The 26582-nt window shown below is 39.2% G+C and overlaps 1 protein-coding gene across 1 annotated transcript in view; it reads right to left on the bottom strand.

Annotated features, from left to right (window-relative positions):
• Positions 1-922: 922 nt before the first annotated feature.
• Positions 923-26582, bottom strand: part of TMPRSS12 (transmembrane serine protease 12) — a 45618-nt gene continuing 19958 nt past the window's right edge. The window contains exons 4-5 of the mRNA XM_025402831.1: positions 3418-3560; positions 923-1544 (exon numbers count right to left, since the gene is read on the bottom strand). Coding sequence (XP_025258616.1) covers positions 1293-1544; positions 3418-3560 — 395 coding nt within the window. The 3' untranslated portion in view covers positions 923-1292. The remainder of the gene's footprint in view (positions 1545-3417; positions 3561-26582) is intronic.

Below are 26582 nucleotides of genomic sequence, written 5' to 3'. Positions count from 1 at the left end.
TCCCAGGTTCAAGCAATTCTCGTGCCTCAGCCTCCCAAGTAGCTGGGATTACAGGCACGCACCACCACACCTAGCTAATTTTTGCATTGTTAGTAGAGACAGGGTTTTATCATGTTGGCCAAGCTGGTCTTGAACTCCTGACCTCAAGTGATCTGCCCACCTCGGGCTCCCAAAGTGCTGGGATTACAGGTGAGAGCCACCATGCCTGGCCCTCATTTTCTTTTGTTTCTTTTAATTCATTTCATACATTAGTGATCACAAAGTTTATCCCAGGTTGGTGTCCCGCTTTTACCCGGCACGCTTTCTAGTTGCTTCTCACAGTTAATTCAGAGGCCCGATGGGATACAAAATTTTAGCGTGGGCTTCAAGAAAATAAAGTTTAGGCCGGGCGCGGTGGCTCAAGCCTGTAATCCCAGCACTTTGGGAGGCCGAGATGGGCGGATCACGAGGTCAGGAGATCGAGACCATCCTGGCTAACACGGTGAAACCCCGTCTCTACTAAAAATACAAAAAACTAGCCGGGCGAGGTGGCAGGCGCCTGTAGTCCCAGCTACTCGGGAGGCTGAGGCAGGAGAATGGCATAAACCCGGGAGGCGGAGCTTGCAGTGAGCTGAGATCCGGCCACTGTACTCCAGCCTGGGCGGCAGAGCAAGACTCCGTCTCAAAAAAAAAAAAAAAAAAAAAGAAAAAAAAGTTTAGAAAGTAGGTTATAATGCTGGAAAAAAGTCATAAATTTCTAAATAAAAAGTAAATTATTTGGGGGTGTGTATACTATAGTTCTCTGTTGGCAGAGGAAATGAAGTGCTGATATTAAATAAATGGTTTTAATTAGAATTTAAATAACAGGTAAATACTTGTTTCTCTAAGTATACTTCGAGAATTGGAACCAAGATTATAATTCGAAAAAAATCATACAAACATGTTTTAGAATAAAATCTAAGAAGGAAAGAATTTTGATTAACCAAATAACAGCTTTCATTTTAATTATAAACTATCATTTGGCATTTATACACATAAAATATATGTTTAACTGAATATTTTGTACAAACTCTGAGTATTCCAGATACAGAATTATGATTATAAAATAAAACAATCAAGATATTTCAAGGAAGCATGTGATTCAGTGCCAAAATTACAGTGGTATATCTGTCACAATAGTTATAGCCCATAAAATGTTGACATGAGAACTCTATGTAGGCAATTAATTGCTAGAAGAATAAATGATTTTCATTATGCAGAACATAGAAAGGGACACAATGCAAAATAAAGATATGAAAGCCTTCAGAATGTCTTTACGTGGTTGCTAGTAAGATGACAAGACATAAAGCTATAAGAATCTGGCCATGTGAAATATTTAGAGTAAGTATGCCTTGAGTGCTTGCGTGGAAGAAGTGCTCTGTCAGCCACTTTTGGTAGAAGTATGGCCCAATATAGATACCAGGAAAACCTCTTCGACCACAGCCATGTCCGTAACTGGTAATTCCCATTACAAAAAATCTTTTATATTCTGGTAAGTAGCACATTAATGGTCCACCACTGTCACCCTGTCAAAAAAGTCCCAAAATAGTGTTTGTTACTTCTAGTATTCTTCAAGCAACAGTAATTCTGGAATAAATTATTTACATCAAACATACATTTATATAAATACATGTTTTCAATATACCCCCAACTTATAAAGATCATAGATTTTGAGCTTAATCTTCCAACTCAAACAGGAGGAATTCAGTTTTGCCCAGGTATTTGGAGGAACCATACAGCTGGTAGATAAACGTCTCATCTGCCTAGTTTTGAGCCAGAATATTATAAATCAAATTGTTTGGATTTTTAAATACAATTACTCAGGGGAAATATAATTTAGGAAGTATGCACAATATTGTAAAAACTGTCTATTTTTAGAATATTCTCTTGCTTAATACTGTGTGTGGAAAGTATAACTCTAAGATGTATGAAGGATTCTTTTAGGCATGTGTGTGGTTTGCTTGCCAAGGAGAGGAGTCAACTGGCATCTTGCAAGAGATGACAAGTTTCTAAGTGCTGACAATGGCTAGTGCAGCAAAATAAGCATAAATGGCAAAGCCTCTCAGTAGTATTATAAATGCCAGTCACTTTCATAGTCTATACAAAATTATGAATGCACCCAACACTGTTACTAAGGCCTGTTAATGCACTCAAAACAACAAGGACACTGAGATAACTGTTTCCAATTCTCTATACAAGGCAGGCATTGAATAATTATTTTTTGATGAGGAGGATGTTTGGCCTAGGAATGCAATCCAATTAGAATGGATTCTTTACTATTTTACTCAGCAAGATTTTTAAGGAAAAGGACACAGGAAAGATAAACTTTAGATTGCAGAAATGAGAATGAGTAGGAAAAGGTGAGAGTGTGGGGTACTCAGGAGTGAAGGACTAGTAGATTTGGAAACAAGAAAAGAGGAATAAAGGAAGAGTAAAAAAGCATGAGACAAAAACAAAAAATGGATCAATTGTACTTCTTTAAAAAATTAACATTTGTGCTGCAAATGATAACCTCAGAAAAGTGAAAAAACAGTCTACAGAATGGGAGAAAAATTTTGTACATTATATATCTGGTAAGGGACTTGTATCCAGAATATATGAAAAAGGCTTATAACTCAGTGATAAAAAGACAACTCAATTTAAAAATGAGGAAGGGATCCAAATAGACATTCCGTAAAGAAGCCATATGAATGGCTAATAAATACATGCAAAAATGCTCAACATCATTAGTCATTAAGGAAATGCAAATTAAAACCACTATGAGATAGCACTTCACACCCACAAGGATGTATTATAAAAAAAAGACAGTAACAGGCTGGGCGCAGAGGCTCACGCCTGTAATCCCAGCACTTTGGGAGGCCAAGGTGGGCAGATCACTTGAGGTCAGGAGTTCGGGACCAGCTCGGGACCCGCCTGGTCAACAAGGTGAAGCCCCATCTTTACTGAAAATACGAAAAAAAATATCCAGGCATGGTGATGTGCGCCTGTCTTTCCAGTTACCTAGGAGGCTGAGGAATGAGAATCACTAGAACCTGGGAGGCAGAGGTTGCAGTGAACAGAGATTGTGTCACTGCACTCCAGCATGGGTGACAAAGCGAGACTATTAAAAAAAAAAAATTGAGCTGTACACTTTTAAGTAGGTGAATTATATCTCAAAGTCAATGATTTAAAAAAAGGATTCAAGGTAAATTCTGCCTATGGTTGACCCCGATGATAGTAGAGACCATGGAATCAGGAACCAAGAAGATTTGGATTGTTGAAATAGTTAAAAGGGAGAAAAAATAATTTAGTATTTTTAGGCCTGATAATTAAGATCACCAGAAAGTTATCAAAGGTCTTGTTTGACAAGTTCCCTTCTGGCTTCAGAAAATATTTTAAAGGAAAAATACTTGGTCTTACCCTGCAAGTATCAAAAGCTCCATCTTCGTCACCTGCACAAAAGGAAGTGTTGGGAATTATTCCCCCATAACTCCTCTCAGAATTACACATCTCTCGAGAAATATAATGCACTTCTGCGTCTTGTAAAATATTGGTAACGTTACCTGTTAACAAAAAATACCAGTAAGTTATCTTGGAGCACAGACATTTTCACAGTGATTTATTATTATTATTTTTTTGTATTTTTAGTAGAGACGGGGTTTCACCATGTTAGCCAGGATGGTCTCGATCTCCTGACCTCGTGATCCGCCCGTCTCGGCCTCCCAAAGTGCTGGGATTACAGGCGTGAGCCACTGTGCCCGGCCCCACAGTGATTTAAATGTTGGTGTTTTATAACCAACATTTTATAAGTTTTCTTTCCAAAGTGACTGATTCAATAATTATGTAAAAATATATTCATATGTATGTGTATGAATATGTATGTATGCCTAGGAAGATTGTAGAATGTCTACCTAAATGTTTGTTTGTTTTTGAGATAGGGTCTTGATCTATTGCCCAGGCTGGAGTGCAGTGATGTGACCTCGGCTCACTGCAACCTCTGCCTCCTGGGTGCCAGCCACTCTTGTGCCTCAGCCTCCCGAGTAACTGGGATTACAGGTGCGCATCACCACATCTGGCTAATTTTTTTTTAATTTTTTTATTTTTTTTATTTTTGAGATGGCGTCTCGCTCTATCACCCAGGCTACAGTGCAGAGGCGTGATCTCGGCTCACTGCAAACTCCGCCTCCGGGTTCAAGTGATCCTCCTGCCTCAGACTCCTGAGCACTCACCATTATGCCCAACTAATTTTTGTAGTTTTAGTAGAGATGGGGTTTCACCATGTTGACCAGGCTGTTCTCGAACTCCTGACTTCAAGTGATCCACCCACCTCGGCCTCCCAAAGTACTAGGATTACAGGTGTGAGCCACCACGCCTGGCCAGATGCGCCTTTGTATATTCCCACTAGCAAAGTATGAGGGTTCCAAATTCTTCACATCCTCATCAAGGCTTGTTATTGTCTAGCTTTTTAGTTATAGTCATCCTTGTGTGTCATCCCAGCACTTTGGGAGGCTGTTTTAAAATTACTGCTAGTGTATAGAAATGGAATAGATTTTGTATATGGTCTTATACTGGCTGTATTACTAAACTCTGTTAATTCCAATGGATTTTAGAGCCTATTTTAATTACATCATCTGTGACTAATGAATATTTTGTTATTTCCTTTGTAAGTTGTGTGCCCATCTTTTTCTAGTATTAACACACCTGGTAGGACTTCTACAATATTGAATACAAGTGGAGAAATTGTTCCTGACTTTAAAGGAATGTTTTACTGTAATGATGTTTGCAGTAGTTTAGAGGTCAATAACCTTAATTAGGTTAAGGAAATTCCCTTCTATGTCTAGACTGTTAAGAGTTTCTAACAACACTTCTACTGCATTTATTCAGATAACATTTTTTTATCCTTTAACTAATCTGTGATGAATTACATCAAGAGACTTCTAATTTTATTTATATTATTATTTTTGAGACAGGGTCTCGCCCTGTTGCCTGGGCCGCAGAGTGCAGTGGCACAATTAGCTCACTGCAACCTCAAACTCCTGGGTTCAAGCAATCCTTCCGCCTCAACCTCCCAAGTAGCTGGGACTGTGGGCATGTGCCACCATGCCCAGCTAATTGTTATTTTTGGTAGGGATAGGGTCTTGCTGTGTTGCCCAGGCTGGTCTCAAACTCCTGGCTTCAAGTGATCCTGCCACCTTGGCCTCCCAAAGGGCTGGGATTGCAAGCATGAGCCACTGCACCCAGCTGAGACTTCTAATTTTATTTTATTTCATTATTATTTATTTTTTTTTTTGAGACAGAGTTTCACTGTGTCACCCAGGCTGGAGTGCAGTGACGTACTCACTGCAACCTCTGATTCTTGGGTTCAAGTAATCCTCCCTCCTCAGCTTTCCAAGTAGCTGGGACTACAGGCACACACCACCACACCCAGCTAATTTTTAAATTTTTTGTAGAGTTGAGGTCTTGCTATATTGCCCGGGCCATTCTTGAACTCCTGGGCCCACGCAATTCTCCTGCCTTAGCCTCTCAAAGTGTTGGAATTACAGGTGTGAACCACCACAGTTGGCTGACTTCTAATTTTAAACCACCCTTGGATTCCTGAGATAAACCTAATTTGGTTATGATTAATTCTATTATTTTTTTGAACCAGGGCCCTGCTCTGTTGCCTAGGCTGGTGCCTAGTGTAGTGGCACAATCATAGGTTGCTGCAGCCTCAGCCTCCTGGGCTCATGTGATCCTTCTGCCTCAGCCTCTTGAGTAGCTAGGACTATAGGTGTGCACCACTATGCTCAGATAATTTTTTAGTTTTTTTGTAGAAACAGTGTCTCAGTATGTTGCTCAAGCTGGTCTTGAACTCCTGGCCTCCTAATTTGGCCTCCCAGAGTGCTGAGATGACAGATGTGAGCCACTGTACCTGACCATCAATTCTATCTATAATATACTTTATAGATGTAGTATGTTATTACTAATAATTTGTTTGGAATGTCTGCATTTATAACATTGGCCTTTCTCTTACTACGATTACTTGATTTTGGAATCAATAATAGGATTATTCTCATACACTGACATGGAGTATATTCCTTCCTTTTGTATTCTTTGGAAGCATATGTATATAAATAATCTTCCTCTAGTATTTTTTTTTTTATTATACTTTAAGTTCTAGGGTACATGTGCACAATGTGCAGGTTTGTTACATATGTACACATGTGTCATGTTAGTGTGCTGCACCCATTAACTCATCATTTACATCAGGTATATCTCCTAATGCTATCCATCCCCCCTCTCCTCACCCCATGACAGGCCCCGGTGTGTGATGTTCCCTTTCCTGTGTCCAACTGTTCTCATTATTCAATTCCCACCTATGAGTGAGAGAGAACATGCAGTGTTTGGTTTTTTGTCCTTGTGATAGTTTGCTGAGAATGATGGTTTCCAACTTCATCCATGTCCCTACAAAGGACATGAACTCATCCTTTTTTATGGCTGCATAGTATTCCATGGTATATATGTGCCACATTTTCTTAATCCAGTCTATCATTGATGGACATTTGGGTTGGTTCCAAGTTTTTGCTATTGTGAATAGTGCCACAATAAACATACGTGTGCATGTGTCTTTATAGCAGCATGACTTATAATCCTTTGGGTATACACCCAGTAAGGGGATGGCTGGGTCAAATGGTATTTCTAGTTCTAGATCCTTGAGGAATTGCCACACTGTCTTCCACAGTGGTTGAACTAGTTTACAGTCCCACCAACAGTGTAAAAGTGTTCCTATTTCTCCACATCCTCTCCAGCACCTGTTGTTTCTTGACTTTTTAATGATCGCCATTGTAACTGGTGTGAGATGGTATCTCATTGTGGTTTTGACTTGCATTTCTCTGATGGCCAGTGATGATGAGCATTTTTTCATGTGTCTGTTGGCTGCATAAATGTCTTCTTTTGAGAAGTGTCTGTTTATATCCTTTGCCCACTTTTTGATGGTTTTTTTTTTTTCTTGTAAATTTGTTTGAGTTCTTTGTAGATTCTGGATATTAGCCCTTTGTCAGATGAGTAGATTGCAAAGATTTTCTCCCATTCTCTAGGTTACCTGTTCACTCTGATGGTAGTTTCTTTTGCTGTGCAGAAGCTCTTTAGTTTAATTAGATCCCATTTGTCAGTTTTGACTTTTATTGCCATTGCTTTTGGTGTTTTAGACATGAAGTCCTTGCCCATGCCTATGTCCTGAATGGTATTGCCTAGGTTTTCTTCTAGGGTTTTTATGGTTTTAGATCTAACATTTAAGTCTTTAATCCATCTTGAATTAATTTTTGTATAAGGTGTAAGGAAGGGATCCAGTTTCAGCTTTCTACATATGGCTAGCCAGTTTTCCCAGCACCGTTTATTAAATAGGGAATCCTTTCCCCATTTCTTATTTTTGTCAGGTTTGTCAAAGATCAGATGGTTGTAGATATGTGGTATTATTTCTGAGGGCTCTGTTCTGTTCCATTGATCTATATCTCTGTTTTGGTACCAGTACCATGCTGTTTTGGTTACTGTAGCCTTGTAGTATAGTTTGAAGTCAGGTAGCATGATGTCTCCAGCTTTGTTCTTTTGGCTTAGGATTGTCTTGGCAATGTGGGCTCTTTTGTTCTGAGTTCTGGTTTTTTATTTTTGAAAAAACCTAATTACTGATTCAATTCTTTTACACTTTATAGGACTATAGAGGATTTCCATTTCATGTTTGGTCAATTTTGGTTAGTTACCATTTTCATATTTAGTCAATGTATTAATTTCAGTTTGGGCTAGTTACCATTTTCATATTTAGTCAATTTGTTAATTTCAGTTTTGGTTGTTTACAAAGGAATTTATTCATTTTGTCTAAGTACTAAAATTTACAGTATAACATTTTAAAAAGTACTGTGCTATATGTTAGTTCATAATATTCGTTTTTGTGCCTTCTTTCCTTTTGCCATCAGTCTTACCAGTGGTTTGTTGTTTTTTCAGAAAACTGGATTTTGGCTTGTTGGTTTTCTCTTTTCTATTTTCTATTCATTAATTGTTGTGCTTACCTTTATTTCTTTTTTTCTGCTTTCTATGGGTTTAGAATGTTCTGTCTTTTTTTAGTCTCCCTTCATAGTAGCTGAGACTACAGACATACACCACCATGCCTGGCTGTAATATTCTTTTTTTTTCTTTTTTAAAGAGAGATGGGGTCTTGCTCTGTTGCCCAGGCTGGTCTTGAACTCCTGAGCCCAAGCAATTCTCCCACATTGGCCTCCCAGAGTGTTGGGATTACAGGTGTGAACCACTGTACTTGGCCACTGCAATGTTTATTTAAACTTTAAAAAAGTTAGACTTTGAATTCACAGTGTTCAGACTTTATTCTTCAATACTAGGTCAAATATTTGCTCTTCCATATGATTCAAACTATATATATATATATATATATATATTTTTTTTTTTTTTTTTTTTTTGAGGTGGAGTCTCAGCCTGTCGCCGAGGCTGGAGTGCAGTGGCGTGATCTTGGCTCACTGCAACCTCCACCTCCTGGGTTCAAGTGATTCTCCTGCTCCAGCCTCCCAAGTAGCTAGGATTACAGGCTCGCGCCACCACGCCCACCTAATTTTTTGTATTTTTAGTAGAGACGGGGTTTCACCATGTTGGCCAGGCTGATCTCAAACTCCTGACCTTGTGATCTGCCCGTCTCGGCCTCCCAAAGTGCTGGGATTACAGGCCTGAGCCACTGCGCCCAGTCTCAAACTAAAAATATATATTTCTAAAACTTTAAATTTTATGTTTTACCTCTACCTGCAGCTCTCAAGTTTTACTATGTGCCATATACATTATTGTTCAATTCTAAGTATTTAAAATTATTATGATTTCCTCTTTGACATATGAATCATTTAGTAGTTTTGAATTCTCCAAATGTGTGATGTTAAAAAGTTTACCCTTTTGTCATTTTTTTACAGCTTTATCAGGGTTTAATTTACATAACATGAATATCACACATTGTACCAATGCAGTTGTATTGTACCAATGATTTCTGGTAAATTTATACCAGCACCACAATCCAATTTTAGAGTATTTCCTTCACCTACAGAGTCCTTCTATGCTCACTTGTAATCAGTTCCCAGCGCCAGCCCCACACTTAAGAAATGACTGGCTGGGCGCAGTGGCTCACGCCTATAGTCCCAGCACTTTGGGAGGCTGAGGTGGGTAGATTACCTGAGGTCAGCAGTTCGAGACCAGCCTGACCAACATGGAGAAACCCCATCTCTACTAAAAATACAAAAAATTAGCCAGGCATGGTGGTGCATGCCTGTAATCCCAGGTACTCGGGAGGCTGAGGCAGGAGAATCACTTGAACCTGGGAGGCGGAGGTTGTGGTGAGCTGAGATCGCGCCATTGCACTCCAGCCTGGGCAACAAGAGCAAAACTCTGTCTAAAAAAAAAAAAAAAACAACAAAAAAACCCCCAAAAAAACCAAAACTGATTTCTGTCTCTATAGGTTTGCCTTTTCTTGAAATTTTGTATAAATGGAATCATACATTTGTAGTCTTTTTGTATACAGCTTCCTTCATTTAGCCATATACCAATGTTTTCAAGGTTCATCTATTTTGCAGGATAGTTTTCTTCCTTTTTGTTGTTGGATAGTGTTTTGTTGAACAGATATATCATATTTTGTATATCCATTCACTAGTTGGTGGACTTTGGATTGTTTCCAGTTTGGTGAGTTATTAATAATGCTATGATGAGCATTCTTAAGTTTTTGTGTGGACATGTTTTCATTTGTCTTTGGTAGATATCCAGGAGTGGAATTGCTAGGTCATATGGTAACTATGCTTAACACGGTAAGTCCATATTTAACTCTTCAAGGAACTGTCAAACTGTTTTCCTAAGTGGCTTTACCATTTTACATTCTCCTCAGCAATGTATAAGGGTTCCAGTTTCTCCACATCCTTGCTAACACTTGATTTGTTAGTCTTTTGGATTATAATCATTCTAGTAGTTGCATAGTGGCATCTCATTGAGGTTTCAAGGATGTTAACATAAATATATATTTGAAATGAGGTCTTGCTGTGTCACCCATGCTGGAGTGCAGTACAGTGTGTTAGCCTCTCAAGTAGCTGGGACTACAGGCATGTACCACTGTGCCTAGCTAATTTTTATAGCAACGAGATCTTGCTTTGTTGTTGGTCTCAAACTCCTGGCTGCAAGTGATACTTTCACCTTGGCCTCCCAAAACACTGAGATTACAGGTATGAGCCACTGTACCCAGCCAGTGTTAACAATTTTTCATGTACTATTAGCCATTTGTATATCTACCTTGGTGAAATGTGTTTTCAAATCTTTTTTGTTTCTGCAAACACTATGATGACTTATCTTTTCAAATCTTTTTTTTTTTTTTTTTTTTTTTTGAGACGGAGTCTCGCTCTGTCGCCCAGGCTGGAGTGCAGTGGCCGGATCTCAGCTCACTGCAAGCTCCGCCTCCCGGGTTTACGCCATTCTCCTGCCTCAGCCTCCCGAGTAGCTGGGATTACAGGCGCCCGCCACCTCGCCCTGCTAGTTTTTTGTATTTTTTAGTAGAGACGGGGTTTCACCGTGTTAGCCAGCATGGTCTCGATCTCCTGACCTTGTGATCCGCCCGTCTCGGCCTCCCAAAGTGCTGGGATTACAGGCTTGAGCCACCGCGCCCGGCCATCTTTTCAAATCTTTATCCAATTTATTTTTTATTTTTTTGAGGCAGGCTCTTGCTTTTTTGCTCAGGCTGGAGTGCAGTGACACAATCACAGCTTACTACAGTCTCAACCTCATGGGCCTCAAGCGATCCTCCCACTTCAGCCTCCTGAGTAGCTGGGACTACAGGCGTATGCCACCATGCCCTGCTCGTTTTTTGGTATTTTTTTAGAGATGGGGTTTTACCATATTGCTCAGGCTGGTCTCAAACTCCTGAGCTCAAGCAATCCACCTGCCTCAGACTCCCAAAGTTTAGGGATTACAGGCGTTAGCCACTTTGCCTGGCCTTAAAACAAATTTTTCTTTACAAATTCTCGTTAATGATAACAATTCACACATGACTACTTCCAACCTTATTTTCTAGTCAGACCCTTCTTAATAAACCACATATTTTACTTTACATCATTTTGGTTCAGGGAGTCCAATAAAATTATTAATTTCATATTGAAATGGAAATGCATGCAACAAAAAATAAGGAAAGGGTTTTCAGAATGATAATAATATGTCAAATTAGCATTTACATTCCTGGCAAAAAGCCAGTTGGTTATGATGTATTATCATGTTTTATACACTGCTGGAGATATTTGCAGCTCTTTTTCCATTGATTTTCTTAATGGTGGCTTTTGAAGAGGATATATGTTTAAATTTTGATGAAGTCCAATTTATCATTTTTATTTTTATTAATGGTTGTGCTTTTAGTGTCCTAAGAAATCATTGCCTAACCCAACGACCCAACCACTCAAAGACTTTTCTCTTTGCTTTTTTCCTAGAAGTCTTACAACTGTAGCTCTTATACTTAGGTCTGTGATCCATTTTGAGTTAATTATTTCTCTAAGTCTCTTTGTGCTCCTAAAACATATCATAGACTGCTTATAAACAGTTGCTTAATAAACAACAGGAATTTATTTCTCACAGTTCTGGATGCTGAAATTGAAGATCAAGGCACTGGCAGATTCGGTGTGATTAGGGCCATTTTCTGGTTCATAAATTGTGACTTTCAGCTGTATCCTTACGTGGTGGACGGGCAAGGCAGTTCTTTCGGCCTCTTTTATAAGGGTGCCGATCTCGCTGATGAGAGCTCTGCCCTCTCAAAAGGCCCTACCTCCTAATATCATCACCTTAGGAGTTAGGATTTCAACATATGAATTTTGGATGGACACAAACATTCAGATTGTACCACTATTGAATACAGTATGGAGCAAAACTCCGAGGGTTTTTTTTGTGTGTGTGTGGCGTAAGGATATCCGGTTGTCCTAGCATAGTTTGTTGAAAAGACTGTTTTCCATTATATTGTCTTGGCACTGTTGTGAAAATCAATTGGCCATAAATATAAGGGTTTTTTTCCCCTCTATGTTGTGTTCCAATAATCTACAGTCTATCTTTTAAACATTAAATTTTTTTAGAGATGGTCTCGTGTTACCCAAGGACTAGAGTGCAGTGGCATGATCACGACTCACTGAAGCCTCAAACTCTTGGACTCAAGTGATCTTCCTGCCTCAACCTTCCAAGTAGCTGGGACTGTGGCTGCACACCACCACACCTGGTTTATTTTTATTTTTGCAGAGATCGGGGCTCACCGTATTGCACAGGCTGATCTTTAAATTCCTGAGCTCTCGCGATTCTCCTGCCTTGGTCTCCCAAAATGCTGGGATTACAGGCATGAACCACCACTCCCAGCCTCTACAGGTCTGTCTTTACACCAATGTGTTAATTGCTGTAGTTTTATAATATGTTTTGAAATCAGATAGTGTAACTCCTTCAGTTTTTTTTTTTTTCCCCAAAATAATTTTGGCTATTCTAGATGCCTTGCCTTTCCATATAGATTTCAGGATTGGTTTGTTAGTTTGCATGAAAAATCCAACTGGCATTTTATAGGCCAATCTGTGAATAATTGCCTTATTAACAACATTGAGCCTTCTGACCCATGAATGTAGTATGAGTCTCCATTTATTTTAGGTCTTCTTTAGTTTCTCTAAATAATGTTTTTGTAGTTTTCATTGTACAAGTCTTACACATCTTTTGTTAAATCTGTTCCTCATTATTCATTATTTTACATGCTATTATCAGCTGGGTGCGGTGGCTAATGTCTGTAATCCCAGCACTTTGGGAGGCCGAGGCAGGTGGATCACTTGAGGCCAGGAGTTTGAGACCAGCCTGGCCAACATGGTGAAACCCCCTCTCTACTAAAAATACAAAACTTAGCCGGGCATGGTGGCGCACACCTGTAATCCCAGCTACCCGGGAGGCTGAGGCATGAGAATCACTTGAACCCGGGAGGCGGAGATTGTACCGAGCTGAGATTGCACCATTGCACTCCAGCCTGGGTGGAAGAGTGAGACTCTGTCTCAAAAAATAAAAATAAATAAATAAACGCTATTATGAATAGAATTGTGTTCTTAAATTTTGTTTTCAGATAGTTTATTGTGAGTATAGACATATGATTGATTTTTCCTGTAACCTCAATGAACTTGTTTTACTAGATTGTTTTGTAGATTCCTTCAGCATTTCTACATTTACAGAATCATGTCATCTGTGAATAAAGTTTCCCTTTTTGATTTCCAGTTTGTGTGCCTTTAATGTCTTTTTCTTGCCTATTGCACTGGCTAAAATCCTTGCTGTGTTCCTGATTTTATAGGGAAAGCATTCATTCTTTTACCATTAAGTAGGATGGTTAGCTTATTCTTTATAGATGCTCTTCATCAGTTTAAGCTTCCTTCTATTGCTATTTCTTTTTTAAAAAAAATAATTTCAACTTTTATTTTAGATTCAGGAGATACGTGTTACCTAGATACATGCCTGATGCTGAGATTTTGCGTACTACTGATCTTGTCACCCAGGGCATAATTGAACACATATACTGAGCATAGTACCCCCAAATTAGTTTTTTGGCCCTTGGCCCCCTCCCTCCCATCCTCTTCTAGTAGTCCCTGGTGTCTTTTGTGACCACCTTTATGTTCATGAGTACCCACTATTTACCTCCCACTTGTAAGTGAGAACATGCAGTATTTGGTTTTCTGTTCCTGTGTTAATTCACTTAGGATAATGGCCTCCAACTCCATTCACGCTGCTGCAAAGGACATGATTCTGCTTTTTTTTTATGGCTGTATAGTATTCTATGGTGCATATGTACCACACTTTCTTTATCCAGTCTATTGTTGATGGGCACCTTGGTTGATTCCATGTCTTTGCTATTGCAAATAGTGCTGCGATGAACATAGGAGTGCATACGTCTTTTTGGTAGAATGATTTATATTCCTTTGGATATATACACAGTAATAGGATTGCTGGGTCCAATGGTGATTCTGGTTTAAATTCTTTGAGAAATCTCCAAACTGCTTTCCACAGAGGCGGAACTAATTTCTATTCCCACCAGTAGTGTGTAAGCATTCCTTTCTCTCGGCAGCCTTGGCAGCATGTGTTTTTTGGCTTTTTTAACAATAGCCATTCTGATTGGTGTGAGATAGTATTTCCTTGTGATTTTGATTTGCATTTCTCTGACGATTAGTGATGTTGAACATTTTTTCTATGTTGTTGGCTGCTTGTATGTCTTTTGAGAAGTATCCGTTCATGTCTTTTGCCTATTTTTTAATGGGGTTAATTGGTTTTTGGCCTGTTCAATTGTTTAAGTTCCTTACAGATTCCGGATATTAGACCTTTGTAGGATACATAGCTTGCGAGTATTTTCTCTCATTCTGTAGGTTGTCTGTTTTCTCTGTTGATAGTTTCTATTGCTGTGCAGAAATTTTTCAGTTTAATTAGTTCCCACTTGTCAACTTTTATTTTTGTTGCAATTGCTATTGAGGACTTAGTCATAAACTCTTTCCCAAGGTCAATGTCCAGAATGGCATTTCTTGGGTTTTCTTCTAGGATTCTTATAGCTTGAGGTCTTACATTTGAATCTTTAACCTATTTTGAGTTAATTTTTGCATATGGTGATAGGATAGAGGTCTGGTTTCATTCTTCTGCATATGGCTAGCCAGCTATCCCAGCACCATTTATTGAACAGGGAGTTCTTTCCCCATTGACTTTGTTAAAGATCAGATGGTGTGTGGCTTTATTTCTGGGATGTCTATTCTGTTCTATTGGTCTATGTGTCTGTTTTTGTAACAATACCATGCTGTTTTAGTTACTGTAGTCTTTTTTTTTTTTTTTGAGATGGAGTCTTGCTCTGTCACCCAGGCTCAAATACAGTGGCATGATCTCAGCTCACTGCAACCTCCCCTCCCAGGTTCAAGTGATTCTCCTGCCTCAGCCTCCCAAGTAGCTGGGATTGCAGCTGTGTGCCACCATGCCCTGCTAATTTTTAGAGATGGGGTTGGAACATATTGGCCAGGCTGGTCTCAAACTCCTGACCACAAGTGATCTGCCCACCTCGGCCTCCCAAAGTGCTGGGATTATAGGCAAGAGTCACCATGCCCAGTGTTACTGTAGTGTTATAGTATAGTTTAAAGTTGGGTAATGTGATGTTTCCAGCTTTGTTCTTTTTGCTTAAGATTGCCTTGGCTATTTGGGCTCTTTTTGGGTTCCATATACATTTTAGAATAGTTTTTTCTAGTCCTGTGAAAAAATGACATTGGTAGCTTGATAGGAATATCATTGAATCTATAGATTGATTTGGGCAGTATGGACATTTTAATGATATTGATTTTTCCTGTCTATGAACATGGAATGTTTTCCCATTTTTCTGTGTCATCTATGATTTCTTTCAGCAGTGTTTTGCAGTTCTCCTTATAGAGATCTTTTGCCTCCTTGGTTAGATGTATTCCTATGAGGATTTTTTTTTTTTGTTGTTGTTGCTTGTTTGTTTTTTGTTTTTTTGGCATGTGTGGTTATTGTAAATGATATCGCATTCTTGATTTGGCTCTCAACTTGAATGTTATTGATGTATAGAAATGCTACTGATTTTTGTACATTTATTTTGTATCCTGGAACTTTACTGAAGTCATTTATCAGTTTCAGGAACCTTTTGGTGGAGTCTTTAGGGTTTTCTAGAATCATACCATCAGTGAAGACAGATAGTTTGGCTTCTTTTCCTATTTGGGTACCTTTTATTTCTTTCTCTTGCCTGATTGCTATGGCTAGGACTTCTTATTGCTATTTCTTTTGAGAATTTTTGAACTTAGAATGGTGTTGGATTTTATCAACTACATTTTCCACATCATTTGCAGTGATCTTGTCATTTTTATCTTTTATTAATATAGGCTTTATTTTATTGATTTTCAGATGTAAAACCAACCTTGCATTTTTGAAAGAAATTCCACTAGGTAGTGTATATAATCCTTTTTTATATGTTGCTGTATTCAGTTTGCTAACATTTTGTTGATGATTTTTGAGTCTGTATTCATGAAAGCTGTTTCTCTGTAGTTTTCTTGTAATGTCTTTGGTTTGGTATCAGGATAATAATACTAGGCTTATATAACTATCTGGGAAATACTCCCTTCTCTATTTTCTGAGTGTGTAATATTAGAACTATCTCTTCTTTAAATATTTGATATAATTCACTTGTGAAGTCAACTGGGCTTGGGTTTTTTTTTAAATGGGAAGACTTTAAATTACTAATTATATTTATGTACTTGTTACAAGTCTATTCAGATATTGTTTCTTCTTGAGCCAGTTATCATAATTTTTTTCCTTTCAGGAATTTATTACTGTTACTAAAATTTATGTGTAACAAATATAATGTTAATCAGTATTTAAATACTTCTCCTGAATAATACAGGGAACTGAAACCACTTTGACTCTGATCACCCCTCCTGAAATACCTGCCTTCTCCCCACAACTTAGACATTATTTTTAATGATTCCAAGTTTCTGTCTTGCCACTACTGACATTTTGGGCCAAACAGTTCTTTGTTTGGGAGATGGGAGAACTATACTGTGCATTGAAGTATGTTAGGCAGATACCAGTAGCAAACTTATCCCTTGCCTAGTTTTAACATCCAAAAATTTTCTCCAGATATGTTACCAAATGTTCCCTGGGGGCAAAATTATGCCCAAGTGAGAACAACTGTTGTGTACAGACAATGTTTATTTACATTTACCTATATATTATCCGTGACTTTCTCTGTTCTGTCTTACATCTTATACCTCCCTTTTAGCATCATTTACTTTCTTTCTGATATTTCTTTTACTTCCTTGGTGAAAGACTGTTGGTAGTAAATTCACTTTTTGTTCACAGATATTCTTGAATGATACTTTTGCTGGATATACAATTGTAGGCTCATAGTTATTTTCTCTCAGCATTTTGAAGATATTTCATTGTCTTTTGACTTTCTTTTCTATTTTATTTATTTTTCCACAGCTTATTGGGGTACAGGTGGTGTTTGGTTACAAGAATAAATTCTTTAGTGGTGATTTGTGAGATTTTGGTGCAACCATCACCTGAGCAGTATACACTGCACCCTATTTGTAGACTTTTATCCCTTGCCTCCCTCCCACCCTTTCCCCTGAATCCCCAAAGTCCATTGTATCATTGATATGCCTTTGCATCATCATAGCTTAGCTCCCACATATCAGTGAGAATATATGATGTTTGATTTTCAATTCCTGAGTTACTTCACTTAGAATAATAGTCTCTAATCTCATCCAGGTCGCTGCAAATGCCATTAATTCATTCCTTTTTATGGCTGAGTAGCATTCCATCATATGTATGTGTGTGCATATATATATGTGTGTGTGTGTGTATATATATATATACAGTTTCTTTATCCACTAGTTGATTGATGGGCATTTGGGTTGGTTCCACGATTCTGCAATTGCTAATTGTGCTGCTATAAATATGTGCATGCAAGTTTCTTTTTTGTACCATGACTTCTTTTCTTCTGGGTAGATACCTAGCAGTGGGATTGCTGGATCAAATGGCAGTTCTACTTTTAGTTCTTTAAGGAATCTCCACCCTGTTTTCCATAGTGGCTGTACTAGTTTACATTCTCACCAGAAGTGTGGAAGCATTCCCTGATTACTGCATCCATGGCAACATCTACTGGTTTTTTTTGTTTTTTCTTTTTTAATTTTTTGATTATGACCATTCTTGAAGGAGTAAGGTGGTATTGCATTGTGGTTTTGATTTGCATTTCCCTGATCATTAGTGATGTTGAGCATGTTTACATGTTTGTTGGCCATTTATATATCTTCTTTTGAAAATTGCCTATTCAAGTCCTTAACCCACTTTTTGATGGGATTTTTTTTTCTTGCTAATTTGTCTGAGTTTGTGGCAGATTCTGGATATTAGTCCTTTGTCAGATGTATAGATTGTGAAGATTTTCTCCCACCCTGTGGGTTGTCTGTTTACTCTGCTGACTGTTCCTTTTGCCATGCAAACGCTCTTTAATTAAGTCCCAGCTATTTATCTTTGTTTTTATTGCATTTGCTTTTGGGTTCTTGGGCATGAAATCCTTGCCTAAGCCAATGTCTAGAAGGGTTTTTCCAATGTTATCTTCTAGAATTTTTATACTTTCAGGTCTTAGATTTAAAGTCCTTAATCCATCTTGAGTTGATTTTTGTATAAAGCAGGCAACAAGAATCCAGTTTCATTCTCCTACATGTGGCTAGCCAATTATTCCAGCACCATTTGTTGAAAAGGGTGTGTTTTCCCCATTTTATGTTTTTGTTGGCTTTGTTGAAGATCAGTCGGTTGTAAGTATTTGGGTTTATTTCTGGGTTCTCTATTCTGTTCCATTGGTCTATGTGCCTATTTTTATACCAGTACCATGCTGTTTTGGTGACAATGGATTTATAGTATAGTTTGAAATCAGGTCGTATGATGCCTCCAGATTTGTTCTTTTTGCTTAGTCTTGCTGTGGCTATGCGGGCTCTTTTTTGGTTCCATATAAATTTTAGAATTGTTTTTTAAAATTCTGTGAAGAATGATGGCGGTATTTTGATGGGGATTGCATTGAATTTGTAGATTGCTTTTGACTGTATGGTCATTTTCACAATATTGACTCTACCCATCCATAAGCATGGGATGTGTTTCCATTTGTTTGTGTCATCTATGATTTCTTTCAGCAGTGTTTTGTAGTTTTCCCTGTAGAGGTCTTTTGCCTCCTTTGTTAGGTATATTCCTAAGTATTTCATTTTTTTGCAACTATCATAAAAAGGGTTGAGTTCTTGATTTGAGTCCCTGCTGTTAGTATATAGGAGAGCTACTGATTTACGTACATTAATCTTGCATCCGGAAACTTTGCTGAATTTTTTTTTTTTTTTTTTTTTTTTTTAAGAGGGAGTCTCATTCTGTCGCCCAGGCTGGAGCTCAGTGACACAATCTCGGCTCACTGCAATCTCCCCCTCCTGGGTTCACACCATTCTCCTGCCTCAGCCTCCCGAGTAGCTGGGACTACAGGCACCTGCCACCACGCCCGGCTAATTTTTTGTATTTTTTAGCAGAGATGGGGTTTCACCATGTTAGCCAAGATGGTCTTAATCTCCTGACCTCGTGATCTGCCTGCCTCGGCCTCCTAAAGTGCTGGGATTACAGGCGTGAGCCACCATGCCCGGCCTTGCTGAATTCTTTTATCAGTTCTAGGAGCTTTCTGAGGAGTCTTTAGGGTTTTCAAGGAAAGTGATCATACTGTCAGCAAACAGTGACACTTTGACTTCCTCTGTACTGATTTGGATGCTCTTTATTTTTTTCTCTTGCCTGATTGCTCTGGCCAGGACTTCCAGTACTATGTCGAAGAGGAGAGGTGAGAGTGGGCATCCTTGTCTTGTTCCAGTTCTCAGAGAGAATGCTTTCAACTTTTCCCCATTCAGTATTATGTTGGTTGTGGGTTTGTCATAGATGGCTTTTATTATTACATCGGGGTATATCCCTTGTATGCTGATTTTGCTGAGAGTTTTAATCATAAAGGGATGCTGGATTTTGCCAAATGCCTTTTCTGCATCTATTGAGAAGATCATGTGATGTTTGTTTTTAATTCTGTGTCTGTAGTGTATCACATTTGTTGACTTGTATATGTTAAACCATCTCTGCATCCCTGGTGTGAAACCCACTTGATCATGATGGATTAACATTTTTTTTTTTTTTTGAGATGGAATCTCCCTCTGTCGCCCAGGCTGCAGTGCAGTGGCACAATCTTGGCTCACTGCAACCTCCGCCTCCTGGGTTCAAGCGATTCTCCTGCCTTAGCCCCCTGAGTAGCTGGGAGTCTCCCTCTGTCACCCAGGCTGGAGTGCAGTGGCACGATCTCAGCTCACTGCAACCTCTGCCTCCTGGGTTCAAGCAATTCTCCTGCCTCAGCCTCCCAAGTAGCTGGGATTACACGTGCCTGCCACCATGCCCAGCTAATTTTTCTAATTTTAGTAGAGACAGGGTTTCACCAAGTTGGCCAGGCTGGTCTCAAACTTCTGACCTCAGGTGATCTGCCCACCTTGGCCTCCCAAAGTGCTGCGATTACAGGGGTGAGCCACTGCGTCCAGCAGGTGGATTGTCTTTTTGATATGTTGTTGGATTTTGTTAGCTAGTATTTTGGGTTTTTTTGTTTTTTTTTGTTTTTTTTTTTTTTTTGAGACGGAGTCTCGCTCTGTCGCCCAGGCTGGAGTACAGTGGCCGGATCTCAGCTCACTGCAAGCTCCGCCTCCCGGGTTTATGCCATTCTCCTGCCTCAGCCTCCCGAGTAGCTGGGACTACAGGCGCCCGCCACCTCGCCCGGCTAGTTTTTTGTATTTTTTAGTAGAGACGGGGTTTCACCGTGTTAGCCAGGATGGTCTCGATCTCCTGACCTCGTGATCCGCCCGTCTCGGCCTCCCAAAGTGCTGGGATTACAGGCTTGAGCCACCGCGCCCGGCCGTTAGCTAGTATTTTGTTAAGGGTTTTAGCATCCATGTTCATCAGGAATAGTGGTCTGTAGTTTTCTTTTTTGGTTATGTCCTTTCCTGGTTTTGGTGTTAGGGCAATGCTGGCTTCATAGAAAGAATTAGGGAGGGCTCTCTCTTTCTCTATCTTGTGGAATAGTGTCAAAAGGATTGGTAGCAATTTTTCTTTGAATGTCTGGTAGAATTCTGCCATGAATCCATCTGATCTTGGATTTTTATGGTTAGTAATTTTAAAATTACCATTTTAATCTTGCTGCTTGTTATTGGTCTGTTCAGGGTATCTATTTCTTCCTGATTTAAGCTAGGAGGGTTGTATTTTTCCAGGAATCTATCCACCTCTTCTAGGTTTTCTAGTTTATGTGTGTAAAGGTGTTCATAGTAGCATTGAATTATCTTTTATATTTCTGTGGTGTCAGCTGTAATATCTCCTCTTACGTTTCTTATTGAGGTTATTTGGATTTTCTCTCTTCTTTTCTTGGTTAATCTTGCTAATGGCCTATCAATTTTATTTATCTTTTCAATGAACCAACTTTTTGTTTCATTTATCTTTTGTATTCTTTTTGTTTCAATTTCATTTAGTTCTGCTCTGACCTTGGTTATTTCCTTTCTTCTGCTGGATTTGGGTTTTTTTTTTTTTTTCTTGTTTCTCTAGTTCCTTGAGGTATGACCTTAGAATGTCGGTTTGTGTCCTTTCAGTCTTTTTGATGTAGGCATTTAGGGTTATGAACTTTCCTCTTAGCACCACCTTTGCTGTATTTCATAGGTTTTGATAGATTGCATCATTATTGTCATTCAGTTTGAAGATTTTTTAAATTTCCATCTTGATTTTGTTTTTGACCCAGTGATTATTCAGGAGCAAGTTATTTAATTTCCATATATTTGCATGGTTTTGAAAGTTCCTTTTAGAGTTGATTTCCAGTTTTATTCCACTGTGGTCCAAGAGAGTTCTTGATATAATTTCAATTTTCTTAAATTTATTGAGGCTCATTATGTGGCCTATCAGATGGTCTATCTTGGAGAAAGTTCCATGCAGTGTTGAATATAATGTGTACTCTGCAGTTGTTGGATGCAATGTTCTGTATCTGTCTGTTAAGTCTGTTTGTTCCAAGGTATAGTTTAAATCCATTGTTTCTTTGTTGACTTTCTGTCTTGATGACCTGTCTAGTGCTGTCAGTGGAATATTGAGGTCCACCACTATTATTGTGTTGCAGTTTATCTCATTTCTTAGGTCTATTAGTAATTGTTTTATAAATGTGGGAGCTCCAGTGTTAGGTGCATATATGTTTAAGATTGTGATATTTTCCTGTTGGACAAGGCCTTTTACCATTATAGAATGTCCCTCTTTGTCTTTTTTTTTTTTTTTTTTGACGGAGTCTCACTCTGTTGCCCAGGCTGGAGTAAAAGAATTCAGGAAGTTAGTTATTAAGCTAATCTGGGAGGCACCAGAGAAAGGCGAAGCCCAATGCAAGGAAATCCAAGGTTCCTTCTTATTTGGGTAGGCTCTGTCAGAGGGAAAGTCTAGGGCTGAAGGCTGTTGTTTACATTCTTTTATCCCATTGAGTGTTCCTCTGATGTAGTACTCTCCTCCATCCTTTCCTATGGATGTGGCTTCCTGAGAACCGAGCTGCAGTGATTGTTATCTTTCTTCTGGGTCTAACCACCTAGCCTAGTCTACCAGGCTCTGGGCTGGTACTGGGGGCTGTCTGCACAGAGTCCCGTGATGTGAACCATCTATGGGTCTCTCAGCCATGAATACCAGCACCTGTTCCAGTGGAGATGGCAGGGAGTTGAAATGGACTCTGTAAAGGTTCTTAGCTTTGGTGGTTTAATGTCCTACTTTTTTGCTGGTTGACCTCCTGCTGGGAGGTGGTGCTTTCCAGAGAGCATCAGCTGTGGTATTATGGAGAGGAACAAGTGGTGGGCAGGGCCCTAGAACGCCCAAGGGTATATGCCTTTTGTCTTCAGCAACCAGGGTGGGTAGGGAAGGACCATCAGATGGGACAGGGCTAGGCATATCTGAACTCAGACTCTCCTTGGGTGGGTCTTGCTGAGGCCACTGTGGGTAATGGGGGTGAGAGTCCCAGGTCAATGGAGTTGTATACTGAGAGCAATTATGGCTGCCTCTGCTGAGTCATGCAGGTTGTCCGGGAAGTGGGGGGAAGCCGGCAATCACAGGCCTCATCCAGCTCCCACACAGTCCGAAGGGCCAGTCCCACTCCCACCATGCCCCTCAAAAGCACCAAGTCTGTTTCCAGACAATTGGCAAGCAGGGCTGAGAACTTGCCCCAGGCTACCCACCTCCCAGAGTATTTGAGGTGTCTCCCAGGTCCTGCAGGAGCAGTCTGCTTCCTTCAGAGGCGTCTGTGGTTGTCTTGGGATTCTTGGTTTATTCCTGCAGTCATTCTGGAGCTAAAATTAATGATGCCAGCCTCCACATGCTGCTCTGTCCATCCAAGTTAGAGCTGCAATCTAGTTCTGCCTCCCGTCTGCCATGATGATGTGAATAATCAGCTCTGCAGTCTGTACAGAAGTTCCACGTTGGAGCTGCAATCTAGTTCTACCTCCCATCTACCATCATAATCTGAATAATCAGTTCTGCAGTCTGTACTCAAGCCGTGTTTCTCGAGAGTAGGCCTCAAGAAACCTACAATCATGGCAGAAGGCAAAGGGGAGACAAGCACATCTTCACATGGCAACAGGAGAGGATGTCTTTTGGGTTTCATTATTGCTATTGAGAAGTTTTCTGAAAACTAATCTGTAATTCTATTATAAGGATTTTGCTTTTATCTCTGGTTACATTTCAGATCTTCTTTTGTTGTTGTTGTTCAACTTCAGTATAATGTCTGAAAGGGGATTGTGTTTTGTTTTGGCTAATATTGTGCTTATTAATATTTTATCTGGATTCATGTCTTTCATCAGTTTTTAAGAAATTTCAACCCAAATCCATTGAATATTGCCTCTCCTCTATCCCCTTTATTCCTTCCTCTCTGGCACTCTCATTAGATGTCCATTAGATTTTCTCATTCTATCCTTCTTATACCTTATTTCATGATTTTCTCTGTTTTTCCCTCTGTGCTATAGTCTAGGAAGTTCCTTCAGCTATATCTTCTGGTTCACAAATCCTCTCTTTAGCTGTGTCTAATATGATATCTAGTTTATCCAGTGAGGTTTTTTTTTTGTTTTTGAGACAGAGTCTTGCTCTTGTTACCCACACTGGAGTGCAAAGGTGCGATCTTGGCTCCCTACAACCTCTGCCTCCTGGGTTTAAGTGATTCTTCTGCCTCAGCCTCCCGAGTAGCTGGGATTACAGGCATCCACTACCACGCCTAGCTAATTTTTTGTATTTTTAGTAGAGATGGGGTTTCACCATGTTGGCCAGGCTGGTCTTAAAACTCCTGATCTCAGGTGATCCACCCGCCTCAGTTTCCCAAAGTACTGGGATTACAGGTGTGAGCCATTGTGCCCTACCTATCCAATGAATTTTAAATATTAGCAATTACTTTTTTCATTTTTAAAGATTCTGATTCTCCTTTAAATGTACCTAGTCCTTCTAAATAGTCTATTGCTCATTTTTAATTTACCTTTTACTTCTTTAAACAATTTACATACTTTTTTTATTCTATACCTAAAAATCTGAAGTCCTTGGGAGGCATAATATGTTTGTTGTTTCTGTTGTCTTTCACTATTAATGTTTTTTTTCCTTATGTGTTTGGTGATCTTTGAACTGATATTTGGTTGATTTTAATCTGTGGGATCTTAAGTGCTTCTAAACTTTAGCCCATTGAATTAATTTCAGTTATTATATTTAATTATATTAGATATGTATGTTAAATATATTAATGATTTGTGATCTTTTTATTGTAATCCATTCAATTTCATTGAAACTTTATCTGGTTATATTCTTTGAGGCCTTAGATGAAGTTGGGTTTCTATATAAATGATTTGCATTTGATTTTGTCAGGATCAAATCTTGGGATGTTACTAAGCTAGAATCTGTTTTAAACTAAATTCTCAGCTTGAAGTTTTGTAGTCTACTCAGTGTTACTCTGGATAGCAAATCCATGTGAGTGGTATTTATAGTTATACATTTGGGGGAGAGGAAATTTCTAGGTTTTCCCCCTTCCATTAGGCAGTTTTCCTAGTAAACATGGGGATGGCGATAGGAGGTAAGGATGTGTTGGTTATATGTGGTTCATTTAAAAAGCTTTTTATTTTAAAATAATTATGGAGTTATTGGAAGTTGCAAAGATAGCACCGAGAAGTCAAGTGTACTTTTTATGCAATTTCCTACAATGGTTACATCTCTTGTCACTGAAATACAATATCAAAATCTGGAGACTGATGGCCGGGCACGGTGGCTTATGCCTGTAATCCCAGCACTTTGAGAGGCTGAGGTGGGTGGATCATGAGTTCAGGAGATCGAGACCATCCTGGCTAACAAGGTGAAACCCCGTCTCTACTAAAAATACAAAAAAAAAAATAGCCACGTGTGGTGGCGGGTGGCTGTAGTCCCAGCAACTCCAGAGGCCGAGGCAGGAGAATGGCATGAACTCGGGAGGTGGAGCCTGCACTGAGCCAAGATCATCCCATTGCACTCCAGACTGGGCAACAGAATGAGACTCCATCTCAAAAATAAAGAAAAAAACTGGAGACTGACATTAATACAATGTGTGTGTAGATTCATGAAACCATCACAAAAAAACAGGGTATGGAGTTATTCCATCAGGACAAAATCTCCTTCTTGCTACCTAACCTTCTTAACCCTAGCAACTATTAATCTATTCTCTGTCTGCGTAATTTTGTCATTTCATTGTTATATACTTGGAATCATAGTATATGACATTTTAAAATTGGCTTCTTTTCACTCAACATAATGCCCTTGTCCATCTAACTTGTTACATGTATCAATAGTTCATACCTTTTAACCGCTTAGTCATATTCTATGGTAAAGCTATACTAGTTTATTTAAGTATTCTCCTATTGAAGGACATTTTGGTTGTTTTTAGTTTTTGGCTTTTACAAATAAAGCTTTCATGAATATCTGTAAATAGGTTTTTTGTGTGTACATTTGTATTTCTCTGGGATAAATGTCTAGGGGTACAATTCTTGGTTCATGTGGTAAGTGTATGTTCACATGTATGTTTTTAAGAAACTGTATGTCTGTTTTTTGGCGTATACACGTTTAGCATTGCTATGCTTTCTTGGTAGACTGACCCTTTTATTATTATGTAATGTGTCTCACCATCCTTGTAATCTTCTTTGCTCTAAAGTCTACTTTATCTGATATTTATATAGCCATTCCTACTTTCTCTTTTTTCCATTCCAGCTTCTTTTTTTTGTCTGGATATTGGGTCTTACTCTGTTACCCAGGCTGGAGTGCAGCGGTGCCATCATAGCTCATCATAGCCTCAAACTCCTGGGCTCAAGTGATCCTCCCACATAGCTGGGACTACAGACGTGCACTACTGTACCTGGCTAATTTTTTGTTTTTATTTTTGTAGAGATGAGTTCTCTCTATGTTGCTCAGGCTGGTCTTGAACTCCTGGCCTCAAGCAATCCTCCCATCTCCACCCCTCAAAATGCTAGGATTACAGGTGTAATCCAGCTTTCTTTTGATTAATGTAGCCATGTGTATTTTCCCCCTCCTTTTTTTTAACCTACGTAGATCACATTTGAAGTATACTATATATATAAGAACAAGGTGGGCGCAGTGGCTCACACCTGTAGTCCAAGCACTTTGGGAGGCCAAAGTGGGCAAATCACTTGAGGCCAGGAGTTTTGAGACCAGCCTGGCCAACATGGCAAAATTCCATCTGTACTAAAAATACAAAAATTAACTGGGTGTGGTGGTGCACCCCTGTAATCCCAGCTACTCGAGAGGCTGAGGCACAAGAATTGTTTGAATCCAGGAGGCGGAGGATGCAGTGAGCTGAGATTGCGTCACCACCCTCCAGCCTGGGTGACAGAGCAAGACTCTGTCTTAAAAAAAAAAAAAAAAAGAAAAAGAAAAAAAAGAAAAAAATTATATCCTGGGTCATGAGTGTGACTCATTTTTAAAGTATG

Source organism: Theropithecus gelada, chromosome 11, assembly GCF_003255815.1.
Source record: "Theropithecus gelada isolate Dixy chromosome 11, Tgel_1.0, whole genome shotgun sequence".
Taxonomy (NCBI): Eukaryota; Metazoa; Chordata; class Mammalia; order Primates; family Cercopithecidae; genus Theropithecus; species Theropithecus gelada.
The sequence above is the reverse complement of the archived record's forward strand: the minus strand, read 5'-3'. Positions and strand labels throughout refer to the sequence as shown.